General features: G+C 47.9%; 1 protein-coding gene across 1 annotated transcript in view; it reads right to left on the bottom strand.

Annotated features, from left to right (window-relative positions):
- Window positions 1-27990, bottom strand: part of KCNQ3 (potassium voltage-gated channel subfamily Q member 3) — a 286685-nt gene that overhangs the window by 34749 nt on the left and 223946 nt on the right. Inside the window, exons 2-6 of the mRNA XM_028105670.2 lie at window positions 12421-12511; window positions 10950-11076; window positions 6924-7096; window positions 2463-2618; window positions 1113-1223 (exon numbers count right to left, since the gene is read on the bottom strand). Coding sequence (XP_027961471.1) covers window positions 1113-1223; window positions 2463-2618; window positions 6924-7096; window positions 10950-11076; window positions 12421-12511 — 658 coding nt within the window. The remainder of the gene's footprint in view (window positions 1-1112; window positions 1224-2462; window positions 2619-6923; window positions 7097-10949; window positions 11077-12420; window positions 12512-27990) is intronic.

The following is a 27990-nucleotide window of genomic DNA, read 5'->3' as shown; positions in this document are numbered from 1 at the left end:
TGAGACCATGCAGCACCCCACAGCCCCTGACCTGTTCTGGATGAGGAAACCGAGACTCACAAAGGCCACACGCCCTAGGCCAGCGAGCTTAGGAAAAACAGACAAGGTAGGCGACAGTGGAGGAAAAACATCACTAAGGCTAGCTCTGGGAGATGAGAGGGGTGGAAGTGGGCTTGCTCCATAAAAAGGTTCTTTCCAGGGGCGCCTGGGTGGCTCAGTCGTTAAGCATCTGCCTTCGGCTCAGGTCATGGTCCCAGGGTCCTGGGATCGAGCCCCGCATCGGGCTCCCTGCTCGGCGGGAAGCTTGCTTCTCCCTCCCCCACTCCCCCTGCTTGTGTTCCCTCTCTCTCTCTCTCTCTCTCTCTCTCTCTGTCTCTCCCTGTCAAATAAATACATTAATAAAATTAAAAAAAAAAAAAGAAGGTTCTTCCCAGCTTCATGATTAAGAGCCCAAGCCCACAACCCAATAACCTTGTGATCGTGGAAACCTGACTGACCTAACTGAGCCTCATTGTTTTCGTCTGGATAGTGGTGATTAAAAACTCACCAAACTCACCATGTTGTCCTTATATGAGACTGAATGAGATGTAGGTAAAGCATTTGGCACGAACGAGTCTAGCACACAGTAAGTCCAACAAATGCTTTCTGTGACTGTTGTATTATACTTATGGGCACTGGGCTTTGGGGAGGTTATTCTCTCATGGGTCAAGGACTCACTCTTGAGGGCAATGCATTTTTTTTTTTCTTTTTTACATAAGCCAGTAAATGAAATGGTAGGACAAGGGAAGGGAGCTCACGTAGACAAAGGATCTGCCATATGCAAGGTACTGGGGAGACATAATCCCAGCCCCCAGGGAGCTCACAGTCTGGGGGTGGGGGGCGAGGGGGATGCAGCACTGGGTCAGAAATGCCTTTATAGAGTTATGCCGGGGGCGGGGGGGGGGGTTAAGTCAGCTTAAAGAAGGCAGCCTTGAGACTAGGATTTGGAGCAGCCAAATCTGTGGAGCTAAGGGTGCAATAGGGTGGAAAATGAGACTGAAAGGTGCAGCTGGGTCCGGGGAGGGGAGGGAGGGTCCCGCCTGTCACACTAGGGAGAGCACTGAAGTACTTACTGCTGGAAGGGCAAAAAAGGAGACACCAATTAAGGAGAAGGTGGCCGCAATCAGGCGGCCTTCCCACGTTTTGGGCGTCTTGTCTCCATAGCCGATGGTGGCCAGTGTGATCTGGAGAGAGAAGAGGTCAGACGTGGGCCTTTGCAGGGTGAGGGAAGTCAGGGACACATCAGCCAAGCTCCACCTGTAAGTTTTTCGTACTGCCTGGGGACATGTTTCCCATGGGAGAAAAGGTACCAGGTGCCAAGTAATTATACGGGCGCCTTGTTTCTAAGTTAAACACGCCGGTTTCTAAGTTAAGGATTTCCTACATAGAGTCGATCAGCTGACAAATTTTTCAATCATTGCAAACATGTGCATGTGCATTCTTGGCATATTTACATACTTGTGATTTTGTGTACCGCTAGGTTTCCAATGCATGCACGCTGATGAGTGTATTTATGTGTGTTGTGTGCATGTGTCACACCTGGGCATGTGTCTGTGCTGATGCATGTTGTACAGCCCTTGGTGTGTTTACAAGTGTAGGTTACTGCACGCACCTGAGTGCACAGGACAGGAGAGCAGAGCAGTCCAGTGTGCGGCCTCTGGAGCCCAGCTGCCTGAGTTCAAATCCCAGGTCAACCCCTAACTGGCTCAGAGATCTTTCCTGGATTAATTACTTACTTAACCACTTCCTGCCTCAGTTTCCCAGTCTTAAAAAAGGGGCTAAAAATAGGAGTTCTTTGAATTTAAAATATGTTAATAAATGTGAGGTGTTTAGAGCAATGCCCTGGAGCAGAGTAAGCCTTCAAAAAATGCTAGTTTGGGGCGCCTGGATGGCTCAGTTGGTTAAGCGTCCTACGCTTGATTTCAGCTCAGGTCATGATCTCAGGGTTGTGAGATCGAGCCTTGCATTGGGCTCTGTGCTCAGTAGGGAGTCTGCTTAAGGATTCTCTCTCTCCTCCCTCTGCGCCTCTCTGCTCATGCTCTCTCTCTTAAAAAAAAAAAAAATGCTAGCTTTAGTACCATGTATTCCTGTGGGTATTGAGCTGTGGGTCTCTGGGTGTGTTTGAAGGTCTGAGTGCACGTGTGTGCATCTGCTACTGTGTCTGTCTGCACATGCGTGGCTTAGCTGATAACAGCCTACAACTAATGAAGTAAGGTTCCTGAGTGATGATGAGACCAGACTGTGCCTAGCCCTGACTTCTTGTAAGCACTAAGGAAAAGCCCATTCCAGGTGCATTCCCTGCAGAGGGAGCTCTGGCCTGTGCCTACATATGCAGCTGCCCACCTGAGCCCTCCCCCTGCCATGCCCTCCACCTCTCTCTCAACAGTCAGTCCCCTTGGGGGGCCTTCAAGACGGTGACTCACCAGGCCCCACCAAAGGGCATCTGCGTAGGTCTCAAATTCCTCCTTCACCTCTTCTCCTTGTGCATCAACTTCCGGCACATCTTTCTCAACCAGGTAGACAAGAAATGAAGAAAGGATGAGCGTCAGGAACCCAATGTACCAGGCGGTGATGAGCTCCTGGGAGAGCAAGCAGTGGACAAGGGAAGTGGTCACTAGGAAGTCTGCGGATGGATGCTGGAGGCAGACGCACCAGGGTTGGGGTCCAGGTTTACCAGCTCCATGACTGTGGGCAAGTTATTCACCTCTGAGCCTTACCTTACCTCTGAGGCTTACCTTCTTCTTCTTCTTCTTCTTCTTCTTTTTTTTCTTAATTTGAGAATAGCTGACACACAACGTTACATTAGTTTCAGGTGGACAACATAGTGATTCAACAAATTTACACATTATGCTGTGCTCACAACAAGTGTAGCCACCATCTGTCCCCGTACAATGTCATAGCATGGACCGTATTCTTTCTGCTGCGTCTTTTATTCCCATAACTTACTCATTCCATAACTGGAAACATGTATTTCCCACTCCCTTTCACCCATTTTGTCCAACCCTTCACCCCCTTCCCTCTGGGAACCATTAGCTTGTTCTCTGTATTTATAGGTCTGTTTCTGTTTTTTGTTTGTTTGTTCATTTGTTGGTTGTTGTTTCTCGATTCCACTGATGAGTGAAATCATATGCTATTTGCATTTCTGTCTGACTGATTTCATTTAGCATAATATCTATCCATAATAATATCTACCCCATAATATCCATAAGAGGTCCATCCATGTTCTCACAAATGGCAGGATCTTGTCCTTTTTATGCCTGTGTAATATTCCATTGTGTATGCACACCATATTTCCTTATCCATTTGTCTATCGATAGGCACTTAGCTAGCCTCTGTATCTTGGCTACTGTATATAATGCTGCAATAAACATAGGAGTGCATGTGTCTTTTTGAGTTAGTGTTTCTGTTTTCTTTGCAACCCAGTATTGGAATTACTGGATCATACGGTATTTCTGGTTTCAATGTTTTATTTATTTTATTTTATTTTATTTTGGTTTCAATTTCTGAGGAATCTCCCTACTGTTTTCCACAGTGGCTGCAATAATTTACATTCCCACCAACAGAGCACGGGGTTCCCTTTTATCCACATCCTCACCAAGACTAGTCGTTTCTTGTCTTTGTGATAATAATATGGTCCTTATTTCCATCATTAACAGAATGAGGGTATGGCTCGAGGAGAGGAAGATTTCTGTCTTCGGGTGACCTTGATATCACAACTCAAGAGGCTTCACAGGGAGGCAGGAAGGCAGGTGAAATGGGCATCAGTCTCTGAGTCAAGGCACAGGACTCAGGAGACTTGATTCCAAGCAGAGCTGAGCAGATCCAGGATAAAGCTCAGCACTATCGGGAAACCGACAGCAGGGGGAGCCAGCGTGGCACAGCGAACCCAGTCCGGCCACTGTGACCTCTGTGACCCTGGGCAAATGAACCCCCTCCCCAGCTTCAGTTTATTTTCAAAATGAAGGGACTGGATCACAGTTCTTGAAAGTGACCCGTGTACTCCCCATGGAAGGAAGGCAGGCAGTTTTTATGTTAAAGAGTCACATACTGATTTAAACGATATTAAAAATCAGCATAAATTAAAATGAGCATAACATCTTTTATTTCGTGGATATTATCACATGATAGACTAGGATATGTGAGTAGGTGCACAAAAGCGAGTTGATTTAGAGAATACTATTACTAAGGACTAGTCAGGATGGTTGCAGGGACATGGCAAAGATCACTGAGGTTTCAAACACCCTGACCCCGACAATCCCTAAGGCTCCTTCTGTTTCTCTCATTCTATTCCAATTTCAAAGTTCAGCATGGTAGGTTGGGCAGAACAAAGTCAAGGTTATTGGCAAACACAGTCTGGAGACGAGGCCTGACGCTCCTCCTAGGTCATCCCAGCGAACAAAGCTGTTCTTATCAATATACTTTATCTATCTGACCCTCAGTGGCCAGGCAGCCGACCTCTGGGTCCGTAGAATCTTGGGCTTGCTTCCTGCCTCCCTCCGTGCCTTTGCTCACATTGGCCTCTGTCCCTGCACTGCCTTTCCCCGTGAGATGACCCGAAGAGCAGTGGGTCCTCTTGAGGTGCGAGTCACCTCCATTACGAAAGTTTTCCCTTGCTCCATGAGATCGAGTTCAGCTCTAGTTCCCTTACACTTTCACTATTTCCTGAGTAAGCTTTCTCGAAATCTCTAACACTTACTGTGCCCACGGCTTAGGTCTGGCTTCCCCCACAGCGTCACACACACTTGTGTGAATTCACTTTATAGCTCAGAGAGGTTAGTTTTGATGGTGCAGGCAATCCAGCCGGCCACTCCCTTTGGCGAGTGTCTGCCCTGCCCAGGCTTGGGGAAGACAAAGGCAAATTGGGTAAGTCCTTCGCCTGTGGCCGTCTGGGCACGAGCCTCTCGCCTTGTTGAGTGCAGTTTCTAGCATTCCTATGCTTTTTCATTCCCTCTGTCCCCTGAATGCAAGGCAGAAGTTTCATCAGGTGCTTAGCTGCAGAAATTGTTGTCTGTTCATGAGCGCACAGGAAAACTGGTTGTGTTGGATTATTAAGAAGTAGCATAATGGTCATTAACGAGGAGTGAAAATGTGTCCCAGTTCTGTGCTTTGCAGTCATTTAAAAGGCTATTCGAGGTAATTCCGACTTTACACCATTTTTGCCAGTAGCTCTGTGGCAGAGCCCGTGGCTGTTCCTTGATACCCACAGAATCCTGCACATGCCTGAGCCGCCCGGAAGTCGGACCGGGGCCGGGGGGCTAGGGCGCTGGGGTGGAGCCAGTGTGGGGGAACTTCGGCAGCAACCTCCTCACTGCTCCTTAAGTCCATTCTGCAGGGTGCTCCTGGCCCCTTTTTGCTGCCTCAGTGACTCAACCCTCATCTTCAAGACAGATGAGGGCCCACGTCTGACAGCACGTGAGTGAGAAGACATCGACCTTTTTTTGTGCCAAGAGTCTCTGGGGCCTCTTTGTTCCGGTAGCACAGCCTGGCCTTATCCTAACTTTGAAACTCTAACCCTGTGCCACGTGGACCTCCCTGAGGAGTCGATCATGGAACATGGCCCAGAGTCCACAAGTTTGGAATGAATGGATGAGGCAGTAAAGGGCTAAGTGCCCGTTCACCAGGCTTAGAGGAAGAACTGGGCTAAGCTCTTGTAGCTACTAAATGGGAAAGCAGGACTCCAACCCAGGCGTGTGCTCACCTCCTCACCGCACTGCCGGCCCCGGAAGTGAAGGCTGGCTGGGCAGCCGCTGGGCAGCTCGGGAATAGCACCAGGCTAAGCAGGAGGACGTGTGAGGGGGAAGAATGACAGGCAGAGCCTGACCAGCAGTCGCTTTTCTGCCTTTGGTCTCCTACCACGGAGGTGTCATTTTGTCTGGAAGTTCTGCCCTCCTGACCTCAGTTGTAGGGCCTGGTGGTGGCATGGACATACCTCTTCCCGGGAATTACCTGGTAGGTAGGCAACTGTTTTCTACTCCAGATCAGAGGGAATACAGGATGAGAACCGAAACCAGCCATTTTCAGCCCTGATTTCTACAGGAGCCATGAATCAGCTCAGCTCCATGGATGAAAGACTGGGTGTTGCTAGCATATCCTCTGATAAGAGTGGAAGGTCAGGTGGAAAACCCTCGAAAGAAAGCTCTGACCTCACCGAGTCTGGGGTCAGAGGCAGCACACACGGTTTAAATCGTGCGGCATTGTGAGGTGAAGGACTCCGGGTGCCTTTCATTTGTACTTCATTTTATTTAGGTATTTGTACTATTTGTGAAGAAAAGCATATCTGGAATAATAAACACTACCATCAATGAGCGCCTACTATTTACCAGGCACTCAAACGTACCTCTTCTCGTGCGAGCAGCCAGAAGGGTCCTCGTTTTGACTGTTGAGGTGGCTCATAAAAATAAAGCAGGTTCTAAGCCTTTTCACTCTAGGGAGTGAGCCCATTATCGTCCGCATTTTCTAAATGCAGGAGCCAAGACCCCCTGAGGTTACAGAAAACCCCCAGCGTCACACCAACGGAGTTTGGACTCCCACAAGTCTGGGTGAGTCTGGAACCTTTCCCTCCCACCCGAGCCGCCTTACGTTGGCTCATCTGACCCCCTCAACCACCTGGGGGCAGAGCCATTATTCTCTCGAGGTTAGAAACAGGAAACCGAGGCTCAGGGGGAGCTGAGTGACTTGGCCACAGTCGTCGGCACTCGGGGGAGCTGAGGACTTGAACCCAGCTCTGCCTGCTCGTGCTCGCTGGGCACCCCTGCTGGTGCCCTTCCTCCTCTTCATCAACCTCAGCAGCGGTGGCCGAGCGACCACCCTCTGGGGACGCCGTAAGGGAGGGGGATGCCCTGAAAAAGTCACAGGTGGGGGAGAAGGTTCTCCGTGGCACTTACTTTGCTGTGGGCGCAGATGGCCGAGCCCAGGAGCTTCCACGTGCCGCCCCTGCGGTCCATCCGCAGCATGCGCAGGATCTGCAGGAAGCGCAGGCTGCGCAGGGAGGTGGCCAGCACATTGCCCTGGTTTCCTACGGCAACCACCGGCACAGAGGCGATCAGCACGAAGATGTCTGGGAACGAAGACAGAGAGGGGGGCGAGGGAGAAGGAAAAGAAGGTCAGGCGAAGGCAATGGAACCACCACAGGCGCTGGACCCAGAGCCTGAGCCTGGGTGTCTTCCCAAGGCTACAGGGCCGGATGGGCATCGCTGAGTGGGGACTGGATGCGGGCCCGTCAGGCTCCAGCCCTCATTCTCCATCCCAGGGAAGGGATTCCCCGAGGTCCCCCAGGGTGACAGGGTCACTGGCGGGCCCGGAGGGGTCAGGGAGATGCCCCGGTCATGGAGGGGAAGCCTGAAGCTCAGACGTGGTTGAAGGCAGGTTTCTCCTAAAAGCAGCACCAAGTCAGGGCCTTGGCCGTGGGCGATGCACAGGGAGATCATCTCAGGAGGCACGAGAGAGGGGAGAGGGACACAGGGAAGGAGAGGGGCAAGGTGGGGGGAGTTATAAGCAGCCTCCCAAGGTGGTCGCTCCGCAAGATGGGAGCTGGGACCTCTGTCCGTTGGCTCCCGTCCGCTGGTGGTGGAGGGTCACCCCTGGGGTTGCTGATGGCCCCACACTTCTGAGTTGCATGGCCTGGTGGTCTCCCTCAGCTTCAGGGAAGGCCCTGAGCTAGACCAAAGTAAAACATGAAGCCCACCCACGAAGTGGGAGACTGGGCTCCAGAGGGGCTGTGAAAACGTCCACCACAGCTGTGACTGAAAGCAGAGAAGTGGAGGGGATGAGGGGCTTCTGCACGGGCCAAGCTGGCTCCTGAAGCCAAGAGCCAAGGACAGAGGAGTAGCCCTGGTCCGTTCCTATTCCCTTCAGTGGCCCCCAACACCCATGCCGACCATCTCCCCACCACACTGCAGGGGGTCCACAGTAAAAGGGACCCTGTAGCCAAGTAAATTTGGGGAAAATTTGATGAAGCTCATTTTGCTACTGTAGGACTTCTAGAACCTTCAATATGCTAATATACACCGTGGCTCTCAATGAACACACGAAGCAGAGCTTTCCCCAAAGATTTTGGCTATAGGACTATTTTTTTTTTTTGCAAGAGCATCAGGTTCTGAGGAACACACTGGAAGAGATGTTTATCCCCTGGGTAAAGTCCAAGCACCTGAAAACCCTCTGACCTGTGAGCCTTTCAGAATCTGGTGCCGTTTGCTGAGCACAAGGCTCTCTCAGACCTCCATACCTCTGTATGTGTCAGTCTTCCTGCTTGGAACAGGCCCCTCAATTCACACCTAGGTATGTCTGCCCTTTCAAGGTGTCTCCCAGATGTGCCTAACTCTGGGGAAAAGCTCAGTGTCAAACCTCTGGATACCAATATGTCGATTCTTGGCCAGGCCTCTCAGTTTATCTGTGCAAAGTTACCCACTTTTAATGCTTGTAGAAAGCAAGAGGAAACAAAACCTGGATATGGGGTAAATGTGAGTTGAGTCTATGATGCTCAGAGAGAATGGGAGATTCTGGCCCAGTGAGTGAGATGGATGCACTCACACCCGAAATGGCAGGGTCTGGGGCTGCCTCGAATATGAAGGCCATGATGTTTCCTGACGGATGACCACCCTCATGTCAAACATGCAGAGAAAGGCAACAATTCTCATAAGGCCACGTTATGGGAGAAGTCGAGAGGAGGAGAGCAGAAAACACCGGCATCCCAGAAAGGAAGCCAGCCAGGATGGTGATGCTGAGAGCCGGCCTCGGCTCTCCAGGGGAGGCTGGCCTCGGCTCTCCAGGGGAGGTGGCAGTGGAGCACGATCCGGAGCTCGGTGATATCAGCCCCTTTTGGAATAGTGGAGACTGTTCCACGGGGAATGCTCTTTTCCTGGAAGCGTCCAGGCTCCACACAATACTAGGATGTTCTCGAACTGGATGAGAACCTCTGAATTTGGGTATAAAGTCACCTCCCCCACCCCCTGCCAACACACGCATGCGTGCACACAGGTGCGGGCACATAGGACTTCTGGTCAGCACTGGATAGGACTCTCCAAAGGAGAAGAAGTCCACTTAACACCTTGCAAAAGACTCGAAAGGAAGACAGAAGAAGAAGGGGAAGGCAAGCTGGGGTTGCTACGGGCTGAATGTTTGCGTCCTCCCAAAATTCAGCTGCTGAGGTCCTGGCCCCCAGTGGGATGGGCTTAGGAGGAGGGGCCTCTGGGAAGTAATGAGGTCATGAGGGTGAAGCCCTCACGAATGGGATCAGGTCCTTCATAACAGAGTTCCCCGAGAGCTCCGTGCCCCCTTTCCTGGCGTGGGGACACAGCAAGCAGACCAAGAAATGGGCAGTCTGTGACCTAGAAAAGGGACTTGACCGGAGCCTGGCACCTGATCTTGGACTTCCGGCCTCCGGGACTGTGAGAAATGCATTTCTCTTGCTCATGGGCCTGCAGGCTGTGGCACTGTTAGAGTTGCCTGAATGGACTGAGACGGGGGCAGACGGGGAAGGAGGACAAAGAAAGAGAGAAGGTTGAAAAACATGACGAAAATCAGTCACTACAAAATCCTCCAAAATTGTGTGCACTCGTGCACTCACACCCACATAGCCTCTCCTTGCATTAAGCGTTCCGAGGGATACACAAAACCCTCAGGTGTCCAACCTCCGAAGCAGGGAGGAAGGAAGAGTGAGTTCAGCCGGCAGTCGGGTGGTATAGTCACGTGCCAAGCAACCTGCAAGCAAGGCAGGGCCCCCCGGTTGCCCGGAGAGAAGTGCAGCGCGTAGGACAGAGGAGGGCTCCAGTGCTCCTTCCCTGGGCTGGCCATCCGTACCCAAAGGGCTGTGCTCCGTCCTGGGGGTCACTTTTTAAAAGGGCGGTGAGCATGCTCAGAGAAGAGCAAGAACAATGCTGAGGACCTGTGGTACAAAGTAGAGCCGGAACCACTAAGCACACTTTTCCACGGCTGGAGTGGAGAGGAAGAACAGAATGACTGAACTCAAATATCCGAACAGAGTCAGAGGACTTCAGATGGAATAAATACGTTGAAAGGTGGTGAGCGCCCCGGAACTGGAGATAGGCAAGCAGGTGACCACTTGCAGGCTGCTGTGAAGGGGAAGTGACTATCAGATGGGACAGCGTGTTGGACTTCGGAGAGCCTTTCAAGGCCCTGTGATCCTGTAACTTTAACCATCACTAGGAATCTGAGGTTCCAACTCCTCCCCGTCACCGTCACTCTATGATTTTAGTGGGATCTTCAGATGGAAACATATGGGTTCATGCTGCACCAACAGGGGTAAGTTAAAGTGTCCACCTTCTCTGCTATCTAATGCCTGCACCCAAAGGGAAGGGTGTCAGCGACATCTTTCCAAAGCAACTTCTGGGTCAACACCCAGCAACGTGGTAGGGAGGGAGGGCACAGGTGCTAGATTCTTCCAGACCTGGTGTTAGGATGGAATCTGCGGCTTACTACCTGTGTGACTAGGAAATGACTCAGCACCGTGAACCTCAGTGTCCCCCTCTGTAAAACGGGCACAATGTGGACCCACAGAAGTAATTCTCAACCAGCAGTGGTGTCACCCCTCCCATGCCCACAAGCACCCGTCTGGAAGGGCGCAGGCAATTTTGGTTGTCACAATGCCTGGAGGCTACCAGTCTAGGGACTGGGGATGCTCAGCGTCCTACAGTGAGCTGCTCCTTCGTAGCCCAAATGCCAAGAGTGCCCCCCGCACCACGCTCATTAAGAATCACAGCCCTGTAGAGCCATCAGGAGAGCAAGCCACGGAAGAAGGAATTCTGTGTCCGGAACACTGGAGCGGCTCTTCATCATCGAGGTAGGGTCAGAGGCTGCGCCGGCTTCCATAAGGCCACATTTCCTTGGGGAAATGGCGCACCAGAAGCAGCGGGAGCGGGGCGCCCCCTGACTCAGGGTCAGGGCTTACCTACCGAGCATGCACAGGGGCTTCCTGGCAAACTTGAGCCTTCCCCGCCAGCCTTTATAGCGGCAGCAACATCCGGCAGCCCAGATCCTCAAAGCAAACTCGGCTCCAAAGATGAAAATAGCAAATGTTTCCTGCATTAAGAACATATGGAGAGACACGAATCAACTGGGACCCAGTTGTCTGGGAGTAGAGATTTCTGCTCTGAGGTTCTGAAGAGCGGGGTTTCCATTGCTGTTGCTGTTTTGGTGGTGGAGGGGGGAGAAGAACACGTTATCACCTCCGTGCACTTCTGGACAGCCCCCATGTCCATGCTAATGTGCTAACTGTCCCTAAGAGCAGCCTTGCAAAGGGAGTCCTTGTTTTTTCCTCTCTGTTTTGGTTCCAATGGATCCTTAAAAAAAAAAAAAAAGTCTATTTTCATGTACGGAAAGCCTCTAAGTGCAGTTAAACTGAAAAGAGAAGTTATCAATGAAACACAGTCTGCTAATCCCAACCAGTGCCTGGCCCTGGGAATTGCTACTTACGGCCAATGGTTACTAAGCACGGCTCCTGGGCCAGGCTCTGCTTCAAGTGTCTTATGATATTATTCTCATTTTATGTTTTGAGAAACCAAGGCAAGGAGTAGGTACACAAATTCCTCCAGACTAGGATGTGTGCAAAGAGGGACTCCCAGGCAGCTAATCAGGCTGTGCTGTCTCCCTGGACCTTGGGTTTCCTCCTTGCCTCCTGCCTCTCTTTTTGGTCAGACACCTCTGCCCCTCTTTGGTGACCTCCTAGGGCCCTTGGGTAGTTGCTGCTCCGTGATAATCCCTGAAACCTAGTTCCTGGAGCTAAATGGCTTCTCAGGATTCACCTGCTAAGATCTTAGTGTGAGACTGTGTGAACAGGAAACACCTGCCATCGGAAGGAATCCCCTGAATCTGGCATCATGGATGGCATGCTCAGTGCGAGGTGAAGGTCCTGCTATTTTGTAGACCCTAATTGGGGGGCTGGCACCCCTTGCCTGTGTAGATGAGTAAACAGAGAGATAAAACAGACAGAGGTCCCAGGAGCAAGGATGTGGAGTTTAACGTAGAAATGGGATTTGGTACTTGGCCTTGAGGAGAGTCAGAGATCCTCAGGGTTTTAAGGAGAAAAAGCAGAGGCAGGTTTTAGAACAGAGCATGCCTTTGTGTTAACTTTTGGAGGATTGAGAAGCCGCCATTTATCATATAACTAATGTGCCTTGGTTTTCGCTTTGACCCTGTTTGTGCCCCCTTGTCTCTAGTCTAGAATAACAAATACCATTCCCTTCCACCTGTGCCCATGCAGACCTGCCCAACTGATCCAGTCATTGCTTTCTCTTGGGACTGGACTTGGCCAGGAAGCCAAAACCAGTTGTGCCCAAGGGCAGCCTCCTTGCTCTCAACTGTGAGAGTCCAACCAGAGGCATCTACCCCGGAATCGCCCCCCCGGGGGGCGGTGCACAGTCTCACCAGTAATAGCAGCCAGTCTCCCGAAACAGTCTCGTACTCCCTGAACGTGGTCAGCACGGCCAGAATCAAGCATCCCAGGACAATGAGGAACCTGGAGGGAAGGAAGGAGGAAGCATCTAGTCCCAGCTAGCTCCAGAGGATGGTGTCAACCAGGCTGAAGCGACAACTTCCCTGAGACGTTGGCATGTGCTTGATCCATTTTACCACGTAACCTCATCACAAACCGATGGGGCAGGTAGGAATTATTATTACAGCTAAAGAAAACAGATCCGAGGAAGGGTAAGCAATGTGCATACTTTTACTTAACCAGCTAGTTAATGGAATGAGCTGGGGGGCTGCAGACACCTTTCAGATGAAAAGTTCCCACAAGCTTTGGTAAAGCAACAGGAATATAAATGAATGCACAGTGTGTCCTGCACGTATAGGACAATGGGTTTCAAACATATGAAACATTCTTATAACGTTCTTATAAAGGCTTAGTATTACTCTTTTTAGAATCCCTGGTTACTAAAGGAAACGACCTCTTTCATCTGAAGCCTTCAGAATTGTTTCTGAAATTGCAAAATGTTCTTCCTACTAGAAAGAACAGGACCCGACACAGAGAAGGATGCAGAATGCTGCTCCTGGAAAAGTCACGGAGAGGTCATCTGGTTCATGCCCCTGTCTCAGGCAGGGGCAAACTTCAAATAATCCTTTGAGATTATCATCTACGTAAATTCAGTTGGCGGGGAGGGTGGGGAGAGGGAGAGCTTGTAGTGCATGTGTGTTCATGTGTCCGCATGCTTCACCATATCAGCAAAGAAAGATGGCTCTCCCGCCCTCTTGGCGGAGAGTCTCTGGTTCAGTGCTCAGCACCAGGCTCCCTAGGGTCCATGGGTGAGACTTGGTACTACATACTCCAGGTTCTTCTGCTCTCTGTGATCTGGCTCCCCACCCTGCTGGGTTCCAATCCACGTGTTGTGGGCTTGCTTGGGTAAGTGGGGACCCACTGGTGCATTCATTTACTCGATCATTCATTCATTCCTTCAATTTTTATATGGCAGGCACTGGGGACACAGAGCTGGAATTCCATAATGAATAAGCTGGATTTGTCCTCATGAACTCACAGTCCAGCCAAACAGAAAGCTTTCTCATGCCATGATGATAAGGACCGCAATGTAAGGTTTGAAAATGTCTGCTCCTGGTCTTGCCTGGGGACCCAATCCTGGCTCTGACCCTTGGTGATCTTGATCCTATTTTATGATCAATAAGCCTTCTGATCTGCAGACCTGAATCTATATTTGCAACCTTGCCTAGGAACCTAAACCAGATTTTCAACTCCCTCCTCTGGGGCCATTTTGCTTCAGTTTATGGCTCGGGACCCATGCCTGGAATCTGCCTACCCCGAACCCCAAATCTTCTCAGGTGATGATGATGATGGTAACAACATCAACTCCCACACCACCCGTTAGTGAGCACTTACCCCTCACTACTTTACATCTATCAGCTCATCCTTACACCCACCTCCCAGGGTAGACATGAACTCCCATTTTAGAGATAAAAAAAATTCATCAGAAGGATTCATTACCATCTGGATAATTGTGTTGTCAGTTAAAAAGACCAGAGTGTGGAGTCCAAAGACACAGGCTCAAAGGGAGGCTCTAGTACTTTCTATGTGATCTTGAGTAGCTCATTGACCTTCGGGACCTCAATGATCACGTTCATAGAATGGGAATAATGGATCCACCTGGAGATCATGGCTATTGTGAGGACCACAACAGACAATGGATGGGGAGTGGTTTGGTCAACTGTACAGGATCATGCAAATGATGCCTGGTGCTGTCCCATTCACACATTCATCACTGGCTGGTTCCCCAGCATGCCCTGGGGAACGGGCTCTTGGATTATTCTGCAAATCCACACTCCAGTTCTGTCAAGACTGGATTTTATTCCTTCAGAGGCTCTGGTAATAAGCCCTAGATTAGAATCCCCTTCTGCCTCTTATGCTGTGTCATCTTGGGCAAGTTACACGACCTCTTGGTGTCTTGGCTTCCTTATCTAGAAAACGAACCCAATAAAAGTACCCATGACCTCCATTATTCAATGATATAGTCTGTGTCAGGTTCCTAGAAGAGTGCCTTCATTAAATGTTAGCTATTACTTTATTCCGATTTAATATCAATGTATTGAGTGCTTCCTGTGTCCCAGGCACAGCACTGGTTTTAAGGATACAAACATGAATAAAATCTAGCCCTTGTTTTCAAGGAACTCCTAGTGCAGTGGAAGACAGATAATTACAGAAGTTATGATCCGAGTGTTCACCCCACGCTTTCAGGGTACAAGACTGAGAGCCTCCAAGAGGTTGTGGCCAAGGGGTTGGAAGTATATTGGAGGCTTAGCAAGAGTTGACTGCTATGTCTCAGTTTATCCAGGACATTCCTCAATTTTGTGTGTTGACCTGGAGTATGGCCCCCGAGGCATTGTGAACGACATGCACCCATGCAGAGAGTGCGAAAGTTTATGGACACAGAACCCAGTTCAATCTTCTCCTTTAGCAAGGGATGCGGGCCTTTGATGATCTGGACTTGCCATCCTCACAACCTTAGCTTCCGTTGTTTCCCCACTCCCAGGCCAGCCATCCTGAATGACAGCATTTCCTCCAACTCTCTGAGCCTATTTGTGCCTGTCTCGATGCTCTTCTCTGCCCGCTCCTCCCAATCTCCCCCCACCCTCCATTCTCCTTAAGAGCCTTAAACAGCACAAGTCATGCTTTGCCTCCGGAGACTTCCATGACCTTGGCTGCTCTCTCTGTGTTCTCCAGTGTGACCTCTCTGCTGGGGTCACAGAGCACCCCACTGCATTTCTATTCCAGTGCTGATCATAACCCATTATCATTTTGTAATCATTCGCTTGCTTTGGGTATTAATTAAAACATACTGTCTTAACTATGTTGTGGACCTGTTGAGTTTGAGGTTCAAGTGGAAATATCCTGCAGGTTGATCAAAATTCAAGTCTAAAGCTTAGGGAAGAGAGTGGGGCTGGAGATCCGAGTTTCTTTCAGCTTTTACAGTCTATGATTTTAGAGCCGGCGAAGGGAATCATGAAACGCAGTTGCAACCTGACTCCCCGCAGCAGAGTGTGCAGAACCAGGCTTTAGCCAGCAGGGGACAGCAAATGCCTGGCAGAGCTCCGCATTTTCTCACACCTCCAGGAATTCAAAGCACCAGCAACCTCAGGGAATTTACTTTCTGAAACTGGAAAAGAACCCTTAATTGATAAAGCTAAGAGCATCAAGGAGCCCTCCTTAACTGGGGAAGGGGAAAATGCTCTTTGGTCCTCCGTACTTTTCAATTTACTCTTAAGATAGGCACTTGATCTCAGACACACAGACCAAATGACTAGTCTCACCACAGAAGCCAGATGTGTGTGGGAGACAGGGTCTTCCTTCCTCCTACCGTTTTTGGCTCTCTCACTCCCCCGTGCTTCACCAATGATTCTTTTACTTCCTCTGTCGCTTTCTTAAAGTTTTTAATTTTAATTCCAGTGCAGTTAACATACAGTGTGATATTAATTTCAGGTGTACAATATGGTGATTCAACATTTCCGTACATCACCCGGTGGTCATCAGGACAATGGACTCCTAATCTCCAGCCCCTATTTCCCCCATTAGCCCACCCACTTCCCCTTAAATAACCATCAGTTTGTCCTCTAGAATTTAGACTCTGCACTTTTTTTTTCTCTTTCTTTTATTCCCCCTTTCGTTTTGTTTCTTAAATTTACATATGAGTGAAATTATATAGTATTTGTCTTCCTCTGCCTGATTTATTTCGCTTAGCATTATACTCTCTAGCTCCACCCATGTCGTTGCAAATGGCAAGATTTAATTCTCTTTATGGCTGAGAAGTATTCCACTGTATGTACAGACCATATCTTCTTTATTCATCTATCGATGGGCACGGGCTGTTGCCATATTTTGGCTATTGTAAATAATGCTGCAATACACATAGGGGTGCATGTTTGAATTAGTGTTTTTGTATTCTTTGGGCAAATACCCAACAGCGTGATTGCTGGATCGTAGGGTGGCTCTATTTTTAGCTTCTTGAGGAACCTCCATACTGTTTTCCGGAGTGGCTGCACCAGCTTGCATTCCCACCGACAGTGTAAGAGGGTTCCCCTTTCTCCACATCCTTGCCAACACCTGTTGTGTCTTGTGTTGTTGATTTTAGCCATGTCACTTAGATTCCGGCTCTGCAGCCATCCCTGTCTCCTTCACTTGACTTTCCCTGACTGCTCCTCCTTTCCCCTCTCCTTTCTCCCTCTGCTCCTTGCTCACACTCCTCCTCCCAGCGCCTGCAGGATGGCCAGGGTCTGTGGCGGATGTGAGTCTGGGGGAGGGCCAACAGCTGTCCTCCTATCTGCGGGGTCCTGGCTGTCTTGGTGAACGAGGTCCGCCGGGGTCAAGGGTCTCAGACACGCCCTTAAATCACACACCACCTCCTATGTGCTTCCACCCGCATCCTCTGCACCTTCCCCCCAGGCTGGGGTTGTGGAGGGCAGGAGGGAGGCTGCTTCGCAGCTGTACCTGGAGTCTCAAGAGTAAGGTCCAAGCCCCTTGACACCAAAACTCTGCTGGGTCACAGCTCTGCACAGTGGCACCCGGGATTCCCTGCGGCTTCTTCTCAGCCAGGCCTGGACTTCCTTACCGGAACAAAGCTGGACCCGCTGGGAGTGAGTGCCTAACAGCCAAGGATTACCTACCAGCTCCCCTCGGGGTGGGGCAGACAGGCGGTGAAGACTCTAGAGTTTATCTAATCATTTGTGCATGGTTTTCTCATGTACTTCTGTGAGGTGGGGTCTCGGTCATCATTATATTTGCATCCCCACTTTACAGATGAGGAACCGAGCTTCCAGGCTCAGGTGGTGGGGTCACAACAGGAGTAGGGGCAGTGCCGAGAGTGGCCACGGGGCCCGCAGGGAGACGCTGCGGGAACAAGGCAGGGCACAGCCAGCCGGAGACCGGGGAGGGGGCTGCTGGCTCACAGTTCAGCCGCGGCAGGACAAGCCCATCCCTTCTCCTCTGGACTCCCAGGCCGGGAAGAGAAACTCTCAGTTCCTTTCCTGGGTAGTTCGCCAAGATCCCAGCTGGTTCCTGGTCCAATCACAGCTGCTCAGAGGCAGCTTTCGGAGAAGGCGAGAGCTGACCACCAGATTCTCCTCCCTGGGATCCTTGTCTGTGCGCCAGTGAGTGGGGATGTGTAGACGTGCTCTCCCTGGCCAGGAACCGAATCCTCTAACAGAGCGGGCGTTGCTGACGTCATAGCAAGCCCACGGGTCCTGATCCTTAGTCAGCCACCCTTGGTTCTTGCTCTTGAGCAGAAAATACAACCCCTCAGACTATATCAAAGTCCTACTGACCCTCAACACAAATGCCCCAAAGGTAAAGCACCCACTATGTGCCAGGGACTTCCTTATTCCCTATGAATCGGTCCAACAGCCTCTTTGAATCACAGTGACTGCTATCTTGCTGGTAGATTCTCTCTCCTGCTGGCTTTGATGACACAAGCTGATGTGGAGGAGAGGCCCGTGTGGATCTGAGGGTGACCTTTAGCCTACGGCCAGGAAGAAACAGAGACCCTCAAACCAACAGCCCCAAGGAGCTTGGAAGAGGATCCTTCACCAGTGACACCTTCCCATGGGGCCTCAGCCCTGGCTGACACCTTCATTGTGTGGTCCTTGTGAGAAACCCTGAGCAGGAGTCTCAGGTAAGCCATGCCTGGATCCCTGCCGCACAGGAACTGAGATGATACATGTGTGTTGTGTTAAGCTGCTAAATTTTGTGGTAGTTTGTTATGCAAGTAATAGACAACTGATGCTGGTGAAGCAGGATCTGCATCTTGGCCACCCAGAAACTAGATGACTTTGGATAGGTTTATTTTTCAGAGCCTGAGTTTCTCATCTATAATGCAAGGGGTTTTTGTTATCTTATTCTTTATCTCAGTCTTTCTGGTTAAGAGAGATTGCACAGGGCAGCAAAAATCCCCATAACCAAAACCCGTTTCCCTAACGAGGTCTCCATGCAAATATCTTTGATGATTTCACAGCAGTTTATAACCTGCGTGTGCATGGCTATGAGGGCCCATCCCTGCCTCCCCATCAGGTATAGCACCCAGCAGTACAATGTGAACTATCTGCAGAGTGAAAAGGCAAAACTTACAAAAGATGCAAAATTTCATGAAGTTGATGGACATGATGATGGAGATGTTCTAAATACAGCAAAGCCATTAACAAGTGACAATCTTACTCCAACAATGAAAGACAAATCAATTGATACTTCAAAGGATTAAAAATCTCATACAATCTTTCCCCCCAAATGCTGAGAAGATAAAACGTAAAGTCATATTGTAATATCATATAATTTGGGCATAGAAAATATACCCTCAAATTAACCCTCGATTCAGTCTTTGTTCATTCTAAAAATTAGAACATAGTTGCAGTTATAACCTCTATTTTGTTAATCATGAGATATAATAAACACATCTTTGTATTTTAATTATTTCTTTGTGATAAGGTACTAATGAGATATTTTCTTCGCTGTTTGGTATGAGGTTTGGTCCCATTTCCAGCAGATTCTCTTTAAGTAGATTTTCACCGATTCCCATTAACTGCAGAATAAAGGGACTCTCTAAATCTGCCTCATGGGATGGGCATGGGGTTAGAAGAGAATCATGTTATGTGAAACGCCTAAAATTCTGGCAAACATCAGGCATTCAGTAGGTGCTGCTTTCTTACCCACCTTCTTTCTCCTCATGCTCACAGAGAAGAGTAGAAAAATTGACATTAATAATACATAGGGGAAAAAAAACACTTTGTCTTTAAAAAGTCCATATTCTTGAAATGAGGCAAAAATATCACTTGTGTCTACATCTGTCTATAGCCTATCCACACCAACCTCTAAATCCACACGTGTGTAATGTAATAGAGGCCGGTTTTGACCATTTAAACCGGGAGCTAGCAAACTACAGCCCTGAGCCAAATACAGCTGGCTGCCTATTTTTGTAAATAATTTCTTTTTTTATACCACAGCCACACTTACTTGTTTGTATATTATCGGTGGCTGCTTTTGTAGTGAATAGCTGCAGGAGAGGCTGTCTGGCCTACAAGCCTAAAATACTTAACCATCTGGCCCTTTAAGAGAAAGCTCCCCAACTCCTGACCTACACTAAGAGCCGAGGGCAATCTAACCCCACCAGGATCATCTGAAGATACATTCCACATCTAATGTGAGGCAGAAAAAATATTTTAAAACTTAAAAGGGATTTAATCTTTTTTTTAAAGATTTTATTTATTTATTTATTTGACAGAGAGAGACACAGCGAGAGAGGGAACACAAGCAGGGGGAGTCGGAGGGGGAGAAGCAGGCTTCCCCCTGAGCACGGAACCCGATGCGGGGCTCGATCCCAGGACCCTGGAATCACGATCTGAGCCAAAGGCTGCCACTTAACTGAGCCACCCAGGTGCCCCTAAAAACACGTTTGTTGAGTTTGATACCAGATTACTTCACACGATTAGAGGAATACAATAGGAACGTATGCAGGTTTATGGAGAAAAAGAAATAAAAATTTAGGGGAAAGAATACAAATAATAAATACTTATACTGAATAAAAACTCATACAAGGCCACTGCTTAAGCTTCATTAGTTTCATGGTGAATCTGCCTCTAGAAACATCTATATAAGTTTTTTGGTATGCTACCATGCGTTTTTCTTGAGTGTCCCTCTTATTAGTGTTTTTTTTTTTTTAAAGATGTATTCATTTATTTGAGAGAGAGAGAGAGAGAGAGGGAGCGTGCATGCATGGAGGGGCAGAGGGGGAGGGAGAGGGACAAGCAAACTCCAAGCTGAGTGTGGAGCCTGACGCAGGGCTTGATCCCATAACCCTGAGATCATGACCTGAGCAAAAAAAACAAGAGTCGAATGCTTAACTGCCTGTAGCCACCCAGTCGCCCCTTATTAGTGGTTTTTAAACAAAGCAACAGCCCTGTTTGAACTCACTGTTGCTGTCCCAGGAGCATTTCTGTGGCTGGTACTAACTGCATGACTTTGGGCTACAGGGCAAACTTCTCCATGACCTGACCAAATGTCATGAGGACCTCCTGTCGGGGAACAATCTGGGCCCTGGAGCCGGACACGTCAGGGTCTCGAGTTCCCCTTACCACTGCACTTCTGGCTCCTCATCTACAGGGAATGAAGTGCCAGCTACCTAAGAGGGTTCAATGATGTAACAGATATAAAATGCTGAAAGGCAGGCATGGACACTCAGTAATTAGCAGTTTCCTTCCAATTTGCCCATTTACCAAATATTTATAATTGGGAGCATACATTTGGGAATCAGGCATGGAATGAGTTGAAATTTTTACTACACTATTTACCACTGTGTGACACTGGTAAGTAACCTAAGCTATCGGGCCCTCCAATCCCCTGAATTCATTATGGGGATAATTATTCAACCTCACAGAGTTGCTGCGAGAACTGAAGTACCTCACTTTCTCCATTTGTAAAATGGGATAATAAAATGTTAGGCCTTGCTTAATAAATGTTAGCAATTATTATTAATATGATGGTTATTTTCTATTATTCTGTAAAACACAAAGCCTGGGGAATTTGTAAGTTCTCAATGGGAAGAAACTGTCATTAATACAATATATTTGGAATTCATCAAACACATGTCATCTTTGGGTAACTACCAAGTGACACTATTAATTGTAAGACACATAATTGTATAAACTACTAAAAAAAAAAAAGGAAGCTGCCAAATAAATTATGACAGCCACTGATTGTACTTCACATCCACATTTCAGAGATGTTAAAATGGGGGAAAATATGCATTCAGAATTGATGAAACAGGGGTAGGTAACATTGCCTTATAACCAAGTCCTCGGAAACCCTTTGACCAGGACAAGGTGCTAACACATGACTCGGGTGTGTCGGAGGGGCTGGAGGTAGATCCTCTGTCCTCAGCACTAGTGGGGCACACCAGTTAAAGTCTGGGTCCATGGTTTATTTGGTCCAAGCTCTCCTAGTTTTATCGGCAATGCTATAACTCTGAGTTTGTCTGACTCTCCATATATTTTGCTGGAACTAAAGCTCCCATATTTTCATGGAATGAGACTTCCTGGGGCTCACCTAAGCTAGCAGAGTGCTGGAGTCAGGAGCTGAGATTTGGGAATCGCATCCATGTTCTGAAGTCTGCCAGGCTTTATTCCTTTTTTGGACTTGAAACTAACAGGCACCTCTGTTTATAATGACCTGGGTTTGGATCTGGATTCCTCTTGTGAACTATAGAACTTTCAGCAAGATGCTCCAGCTTTCTGAGCCTCAGCTCTTTTATTTGAAGACTTAGAAATGAGGATGCAAAGGGCTTCCCATAGAGCTGTGATGAGTACTCACTGGGGTAAGGTGTGCAGGTGCCCAGTGGCTCTGCAGCCAGAGTGCAGAGTGCCCTTCTCACTCTCTTACTCCTTCAGCAAATTATACCCATTCATCCTCTGATGTACTATCAGACATCTGGTCTACTTTCTCTGTTTCTATGACCAATGCCCTTGTCAAGCCACATCGTTTTTCCCTCTGATCACTCTGGCGGTCTCCTGACAGCACTCCTATGGCCCTCCACTGCCTCCCTTCTAATCCCTCCTGGGAGGGCCACAGCCCCTTCCCAGCCTCATTTCCATCACTCCCCACCCACCATATGCACAGAGTCTAGCATCATCTGAACAACTTGGTTCCTTAGAAAGAAAGGGGTTTTAGGAGGTAGGCTAATCTGTGTTTGGATTCTGGATTACATTTCCAGCCATGTGTACTTGGTCACATTGTCTTGCCTTTGAAAACCTCAGTCTCCTTACTAATACAATGAAGCTAATAAAACACCAGAGTGAACCTGTGCCAGGGTGCTGTGATCCCTGTGCGGGTGAAGAGTGAACACCAGTGAACATCAGTCACTTGCAAACCCCTTCCCAGGCCTGAAGTGCAGATCCCACTCATTTTCTCTGACCGCTTTCAACCATGCTGATCAGATCCTATCATCTTACAAAGCTTTCCTGCATGCACAGTGCATCCCTAGGGGGAAAAAATACAGTATTTCTTTTATGCCCATTTAGGAAAGCAGATCCTAGAATGTTGGAGAAAATGCAAAGCTACATTTCCACTTGGGCCACTTTACCAGGACCATTTTTACTGACCTTTTCATAATTTCTTCAAGACCTTATCATAAGACGCATAGTATCAGAGAGCTGGATGGGGCTGGGTGGTGCTCACCATTAAAAGAGATAAGAAAGTAAACCTTGAGAAATCAGAAGAGAAACAGCAGGGGATTACTTTGCTTTGTTGCAGGAGTCTGCATGACATTATAGGGTGGGAAAAACAAAGGCATGATTAAAAATCCATAAGCCTCAACTAAAAGTCCAATCAGCTTTGTGAACAAAACAGTCTTTGTTTCACATTGTGGGTGGTATTTTGGAGGTCTGAATCCAACCTTCCGGAGACATCCAAGCTGCCATAGGAATGATACCGAATGACCTCAAGATGTTTAATTTAACAAACACCTACAGAGCACCTACTATGCTGTGATACTGTGATTGAGGATAAAAAATACACGTGGTCTTCGTCCTAGTTTCTGGCACAGAGCTCCTAAACCCCTTTTAATTTCCTAAGTGATGAGAGCAATCAAGGTGTCTTTTGTTTACATGGATGAGGTGATTTTTGGACCCATCTATGGATGGGGGCTGGTGGCCAGGAGAATGAACCATGTGGTTAGAGGGTTGGAACTTTCAGTTCCTACACCCAACCTCTGGGTAGGGCAGAAGGGCTGGAAATTGAGTTCAATCACGGATGACCAATGATTTAATCAATCATGCCTAGGTAATGAAGTTTCCATAACAACGCCAAAGGACTAGGTTCGGAGAGCTTCTGGGTTGACCAACATGGGAGGAGCAGCAGTGTGTCTGGAGGGAGCACAGAAACTCTGTGACTTTCCCGTATCTCACCCTGTGCATCTCTCTTCCCCATGACTGTTCTTAAATTTTATCCTCTTATAATAAGCTGGTAATCTAGTCAAATGTTTCTGTTTCTATGAACTGATCTGGCAAATTAATGGAACCCAAGGAGGGGGTCATTGGAATCTCCAATCTATATAGCCATGAGCACAGGTGACAAGCTGGATTTTTGATGGGTGCCTAAAATGGGCTGGGAGGCGGTCTTATAGGACTGAGCCCTTCAACTATGGAATCTGATGTTGTCTTTAGGTAGATGGTGTCAGAATTGAGTTAACTGTAGGTCACTGGCTGGTGTCAGAGAGTTGCTGGGTACTGTGAGGACCCTCCCTCCCCCAACCATGAAACGGAATGGGGGTGCAGAGCTCTTATATGTGCGTTTCTGGAGCACCTATAGGAATGAAGCACTAAAGGCAGTAGTGGGGAGAGCATGCACTTGACCATCAGAGACTGCCTTAGATCCCCAGCCCTTCCTGTTCAAGTTTTTGCAACCTGGGCAAAGTTATTTCATCCCTCTTAGCTCCCTCATTTGTGCATCGGTAACACCAATGTCCACCTTGCAGGACTGCAGCACAGACTGATGATGAAGGCTGCAAAGTCCCTGGAGGCACACTCTGGTAGGTGGGAGGTTCCAGGTGTGCTCAATGGTAATGTGGTTGTGACTGCAGGTACTGGACACAGCACCGGCTTTTAGGGAGGCCAGAGCAGAAACTGTCTAGAGTAGCTGCACCTATAGATGTTGCAGTATAGGGTCACTGCTCTCTCCCCCAGAGGGCTGGGAAGGTCCAATAGAGGCTCCCCAGCTGCCCTTCCTCAAGCCTGCCTGGAGAGGGTCTTTGGTCTATGAGGGTGGAAGGGGAGAAGGTGATGGGGGAATGGCAAACAGACTGCATGGTTCCCCTCTCCCCCTCCTTCCTTCCAGAAGGAGAGGGGCATATCTGTCCTAGGCTCACAGTAGACACCAACATTGTTTCTCCAGTTCTGCCTCACGTGTCTTCCGTCTGGGCATAAGGACCTTCTGAGAAGACTTGGAACATGTAGTCCAGAGTCTACAGTCCAGAGCATGTGCTCTAGGACACCCTTTTCCTTCCCCTGTCACTTCTGCTCCCAGGGGCTTCCAGTTCTCCATCAACACCCAACAACCTTTTCCCACCTCTCATCGGTTTCTGGTCACCTTGCCTACAATCAGATCCCTCATCCTGGACATTTCCAGTCCTCTTGAGTTTAAAAGACTCAATTCACAAAAGACATTCTGAAGCAAATGATGCAGAATGAAATAAAAGAATCATCATATTTCATTCTAAGCCTAACAAATCAACTCTTTTCTCTCCCAACCCCCCCTGCTGTCCCCTTTCCAGCCCAAGGACACAGGCATATATAAGTTTTACATATTGCTTTGTCACATTATGTTCTATATTTTATCTTATTAAAGCATAAATATTCTTCCACTTATCTATAAAATATTCAAAACAATCATGTTTAATGAAAGAGCAGCATTCCATGACATCAGTGCACTGAAATTTATGTAACTAGTATCTTATTGCTAGATATTTAGGTTTATATTGCTTCCAGTTCTGTGTTATTATAAATAATGCTAGAGTAAATATCTTTGTGCATATAGTTTTTCCTCACTGAGGACCAATTCCCTAGAATAAATCTCCAGTATATCTGGACTTTGAACATCTGTATGGAATCTTGATACATTCTTCCGGACTATTCTAAAAACATCTGTATGGAATCTTGATACATTCTTCCGGACTACTTCCGGATACATGACTTTACACTGTCCCCAGGAACATATAAGGACCCTATTTTCACCGAGTTTTACCAGCAATGGTTATTACCATTTTGCTAACAGACTTGCTAGTTTCAAAGGAATAAAATGGCACCTGGGATTTGCATTTTAAAAGAGAATAAAGCCCTGCAACAAAAGACAAGGTACCTCTTAAGGGACCTCCAGCTGAGGGACAGAGGTTTTAGGAGAAAAGGAGCAAGTTTTCCCAGCAGCTTGGAAATTATCCCAAGTAGTCATTCACCTTCTCTACCTACATGGTGGCCAAATCAGACTCCAGCCTTTTCAACTGCCTTCAGGCTGAAGACAGTGGGAAAAATGCCAATGTATAATTGGTATATTACTTACTTTTCTCACCATGCCCTGGAGACTTTTCTCATTCACATGAAAAAAATAGTGCTTTCAGACCCAAACCAGAAGGTGTAAACATCTTATATTTTCTTATCTCATTAGCATCTTCCTACAAATGGCTTCACTCTTTCTTTTGAGAGCCAAACACACAGACACAAAGTCAGATCTGGGTTCCATGCTGTTTTTCCCCCAGCATGATACAGCCCCGATTATTCTAGATTTTTTTCCCCTCTCCTTTTGGAAATCTCATTAGAATGGAAACACTTAGTGGTTTCAAGTTTCCAAAATGAGAGATTTAAAAAAAAAAAGTGTGCCCCATGCTAGCATTAGCATGGTGGAGACACATCTGTCTGCCCAGCTGCACTGCGGAAACAATGGTCATCATGGCTGATTGTTCTAGCAATTTCCTTCCCTCCTTGGACTCTGCATTTATCTTTAAATGCTCCTGGATCTTATATTCACTCACTCAGTCCTTGATTCAATACATGTTTACTGAGTAATTACTTTGTACCGAGCCCCTTGTCAAGATACAGAGGTAACCCAAGATTCAGGTCTGCCTTCAAGATATTTATGGCATTATAAGGAAACCAATTATTCCAGTGGAAAGTGATCAGCCTTAAAGTGTCCCTCTGCAGGGACAGAGGACGGTCAAGAGCACCCTAATAAGTTCTCAGGGGTTACCAGCTATTAGGTATAATTTCAAAACTGCATAGCATCTTGGGGCTTTGAGAGGAAAAACAGAAGATCACTCACTAGCCATGGGTGTTAAGAATTATGCCGAGTTTGGATTCACCTGGCTCTACTGTTCCCAGCACTTAGGACCAGTGCCATACTGTAAATTGGAGTACAATATTTATCTGGGGGTGCCCTGAGAAAAAGGCACCAGTTGCTATGTTTTTCTATGTAGGAAAAGAGAGATGGGAGGGGAAGAATACTAGGATCAGGAAATCTGATTTCAAGTCTTTGCCACCACCTACCTGGGAGATCTTGGGCAAGTGGGCTCTGAGCCTCAATTTCCTCATCTGCAAAGTGGGTCTAATTGCTTAGAGCAACTATTAGAGGTAGATGGCAAGAATCAATGAGAGCATGCAGGCAAAATTCTAGTGCAGTGCCTGGTACACAGCTGGCCTTCAACTCACATTTATTCCACACCTCTCTCTCCTAAGACACCTTTTGGATCTAGAACATGTTTGTGATTTTTACTTGCATCAGAGTCTAGAAGGTGCAGCAGGTTGTGTTCTGGCCTTCAGGCTACTGGAGAAGAGGTGGACAAGACAGAGTATGGCTTAGAATAGGCCCGTGGGGTTCAATTATGGGGGAGTGGTGATGGGCAGGAAGCAGGCAGGCCATTTCTTGGGAACCATTTACCTGCGTAGGAAGAGAGAACACTTGTGGGTGTCTGGACTTCTAGACACACTGGGAGTGATGCCATCAGGCCTCATCTTCATTGATGATGACAGGCAGTGGGGTTTCATGTTCCTTGGCCCTTGCCTCTCTCATTCATCAGTAACTTTCTGACCTCTCTGTGAGGTATCCTCCTCATTCCCTGAACTCACATCACCCCTCTATATCTTTTATTTTCTTGTCTAGCAGCATTTATCAGAGTACATGGGGAAAATGGCTGGTGCCAGCTAAGCACAGGCTGAATGGGGCCTTGCCCTCCTTAGGCAAGAAGAGCTGGATATAGAAAAAAATGTTTGTGTCAGTAGAAAACTATGATGCCAGTTATGAGCACACCTTATCCTGAAAATTATGTTTTAGCAAGAATCTTCTCCCCAGATATAGTGCTGATATGGATTTTCTAAGCATCCTGTGTCCTGGAACAGGAGTTTGTAAAGTTGCAAATTAAAATCACCTATGGATCTTAAAATTCCCAAAAGCCAGTGACTGCTCCCAACCCATGAATCTCCTAATTTAATTGCTCTGAGTGAGCCCTATACTAGCCCGGTTTTTAAACTTCCCCCACGTGACAGTACTGTGCAGTCAAGGTTGAGAACCACTTTCTGGAAAAAATAGATCACCAGCTAACACTCTGGGCTTTGGAGTCAGACTGTATGGAAGTGAATCTGGTCCCAGCTGGTCTGAGTCAAAGAAGCACTGCCCTGCAGTGGGCAGCTGCTGTGGCAGGGCCGTCTCTGCAGTCAGAAAGAGAGGGCTCTGAATCACAGCTCTAACACTTTCTAGTAAGGGGCACTGGACAAGTTACTTAATATCTATAGCCTCACTATTTGTATGAATTTTCCAACAAATGATTACAAATTTAGCAGCTTAAAAAACATACACATTTATCATCTCACAGCATTTGTGATTCAACAGCCTGGGCTCAGGTTAGCTAGGGCTTCTGCTTAAGGCTGGAATTGAAGTGTTGGCCTGAGCTGGGTTCTCATCAGAGGCTTGACTGGGGA

This window comes from Eumetopias jubatus, unplaced genomic scaffold, assembly GCF_037043125.1.
Source record: "Eumetopias jubatus isolate StellerSeaLion01/CBP00866 unplaced genomic scaffold, mEumJub1_p1.0 scaffold_4, whole genome shotgun sequence".
NCBI lineage: Eukaryota > Metazoa > Chordata > Mammalia > Carnivora > Otariidae > Eumetopias > Eumetopias jubatus.
This window is presented reverse-complemented; position numbering and strand designations above follow the sequence as displayed.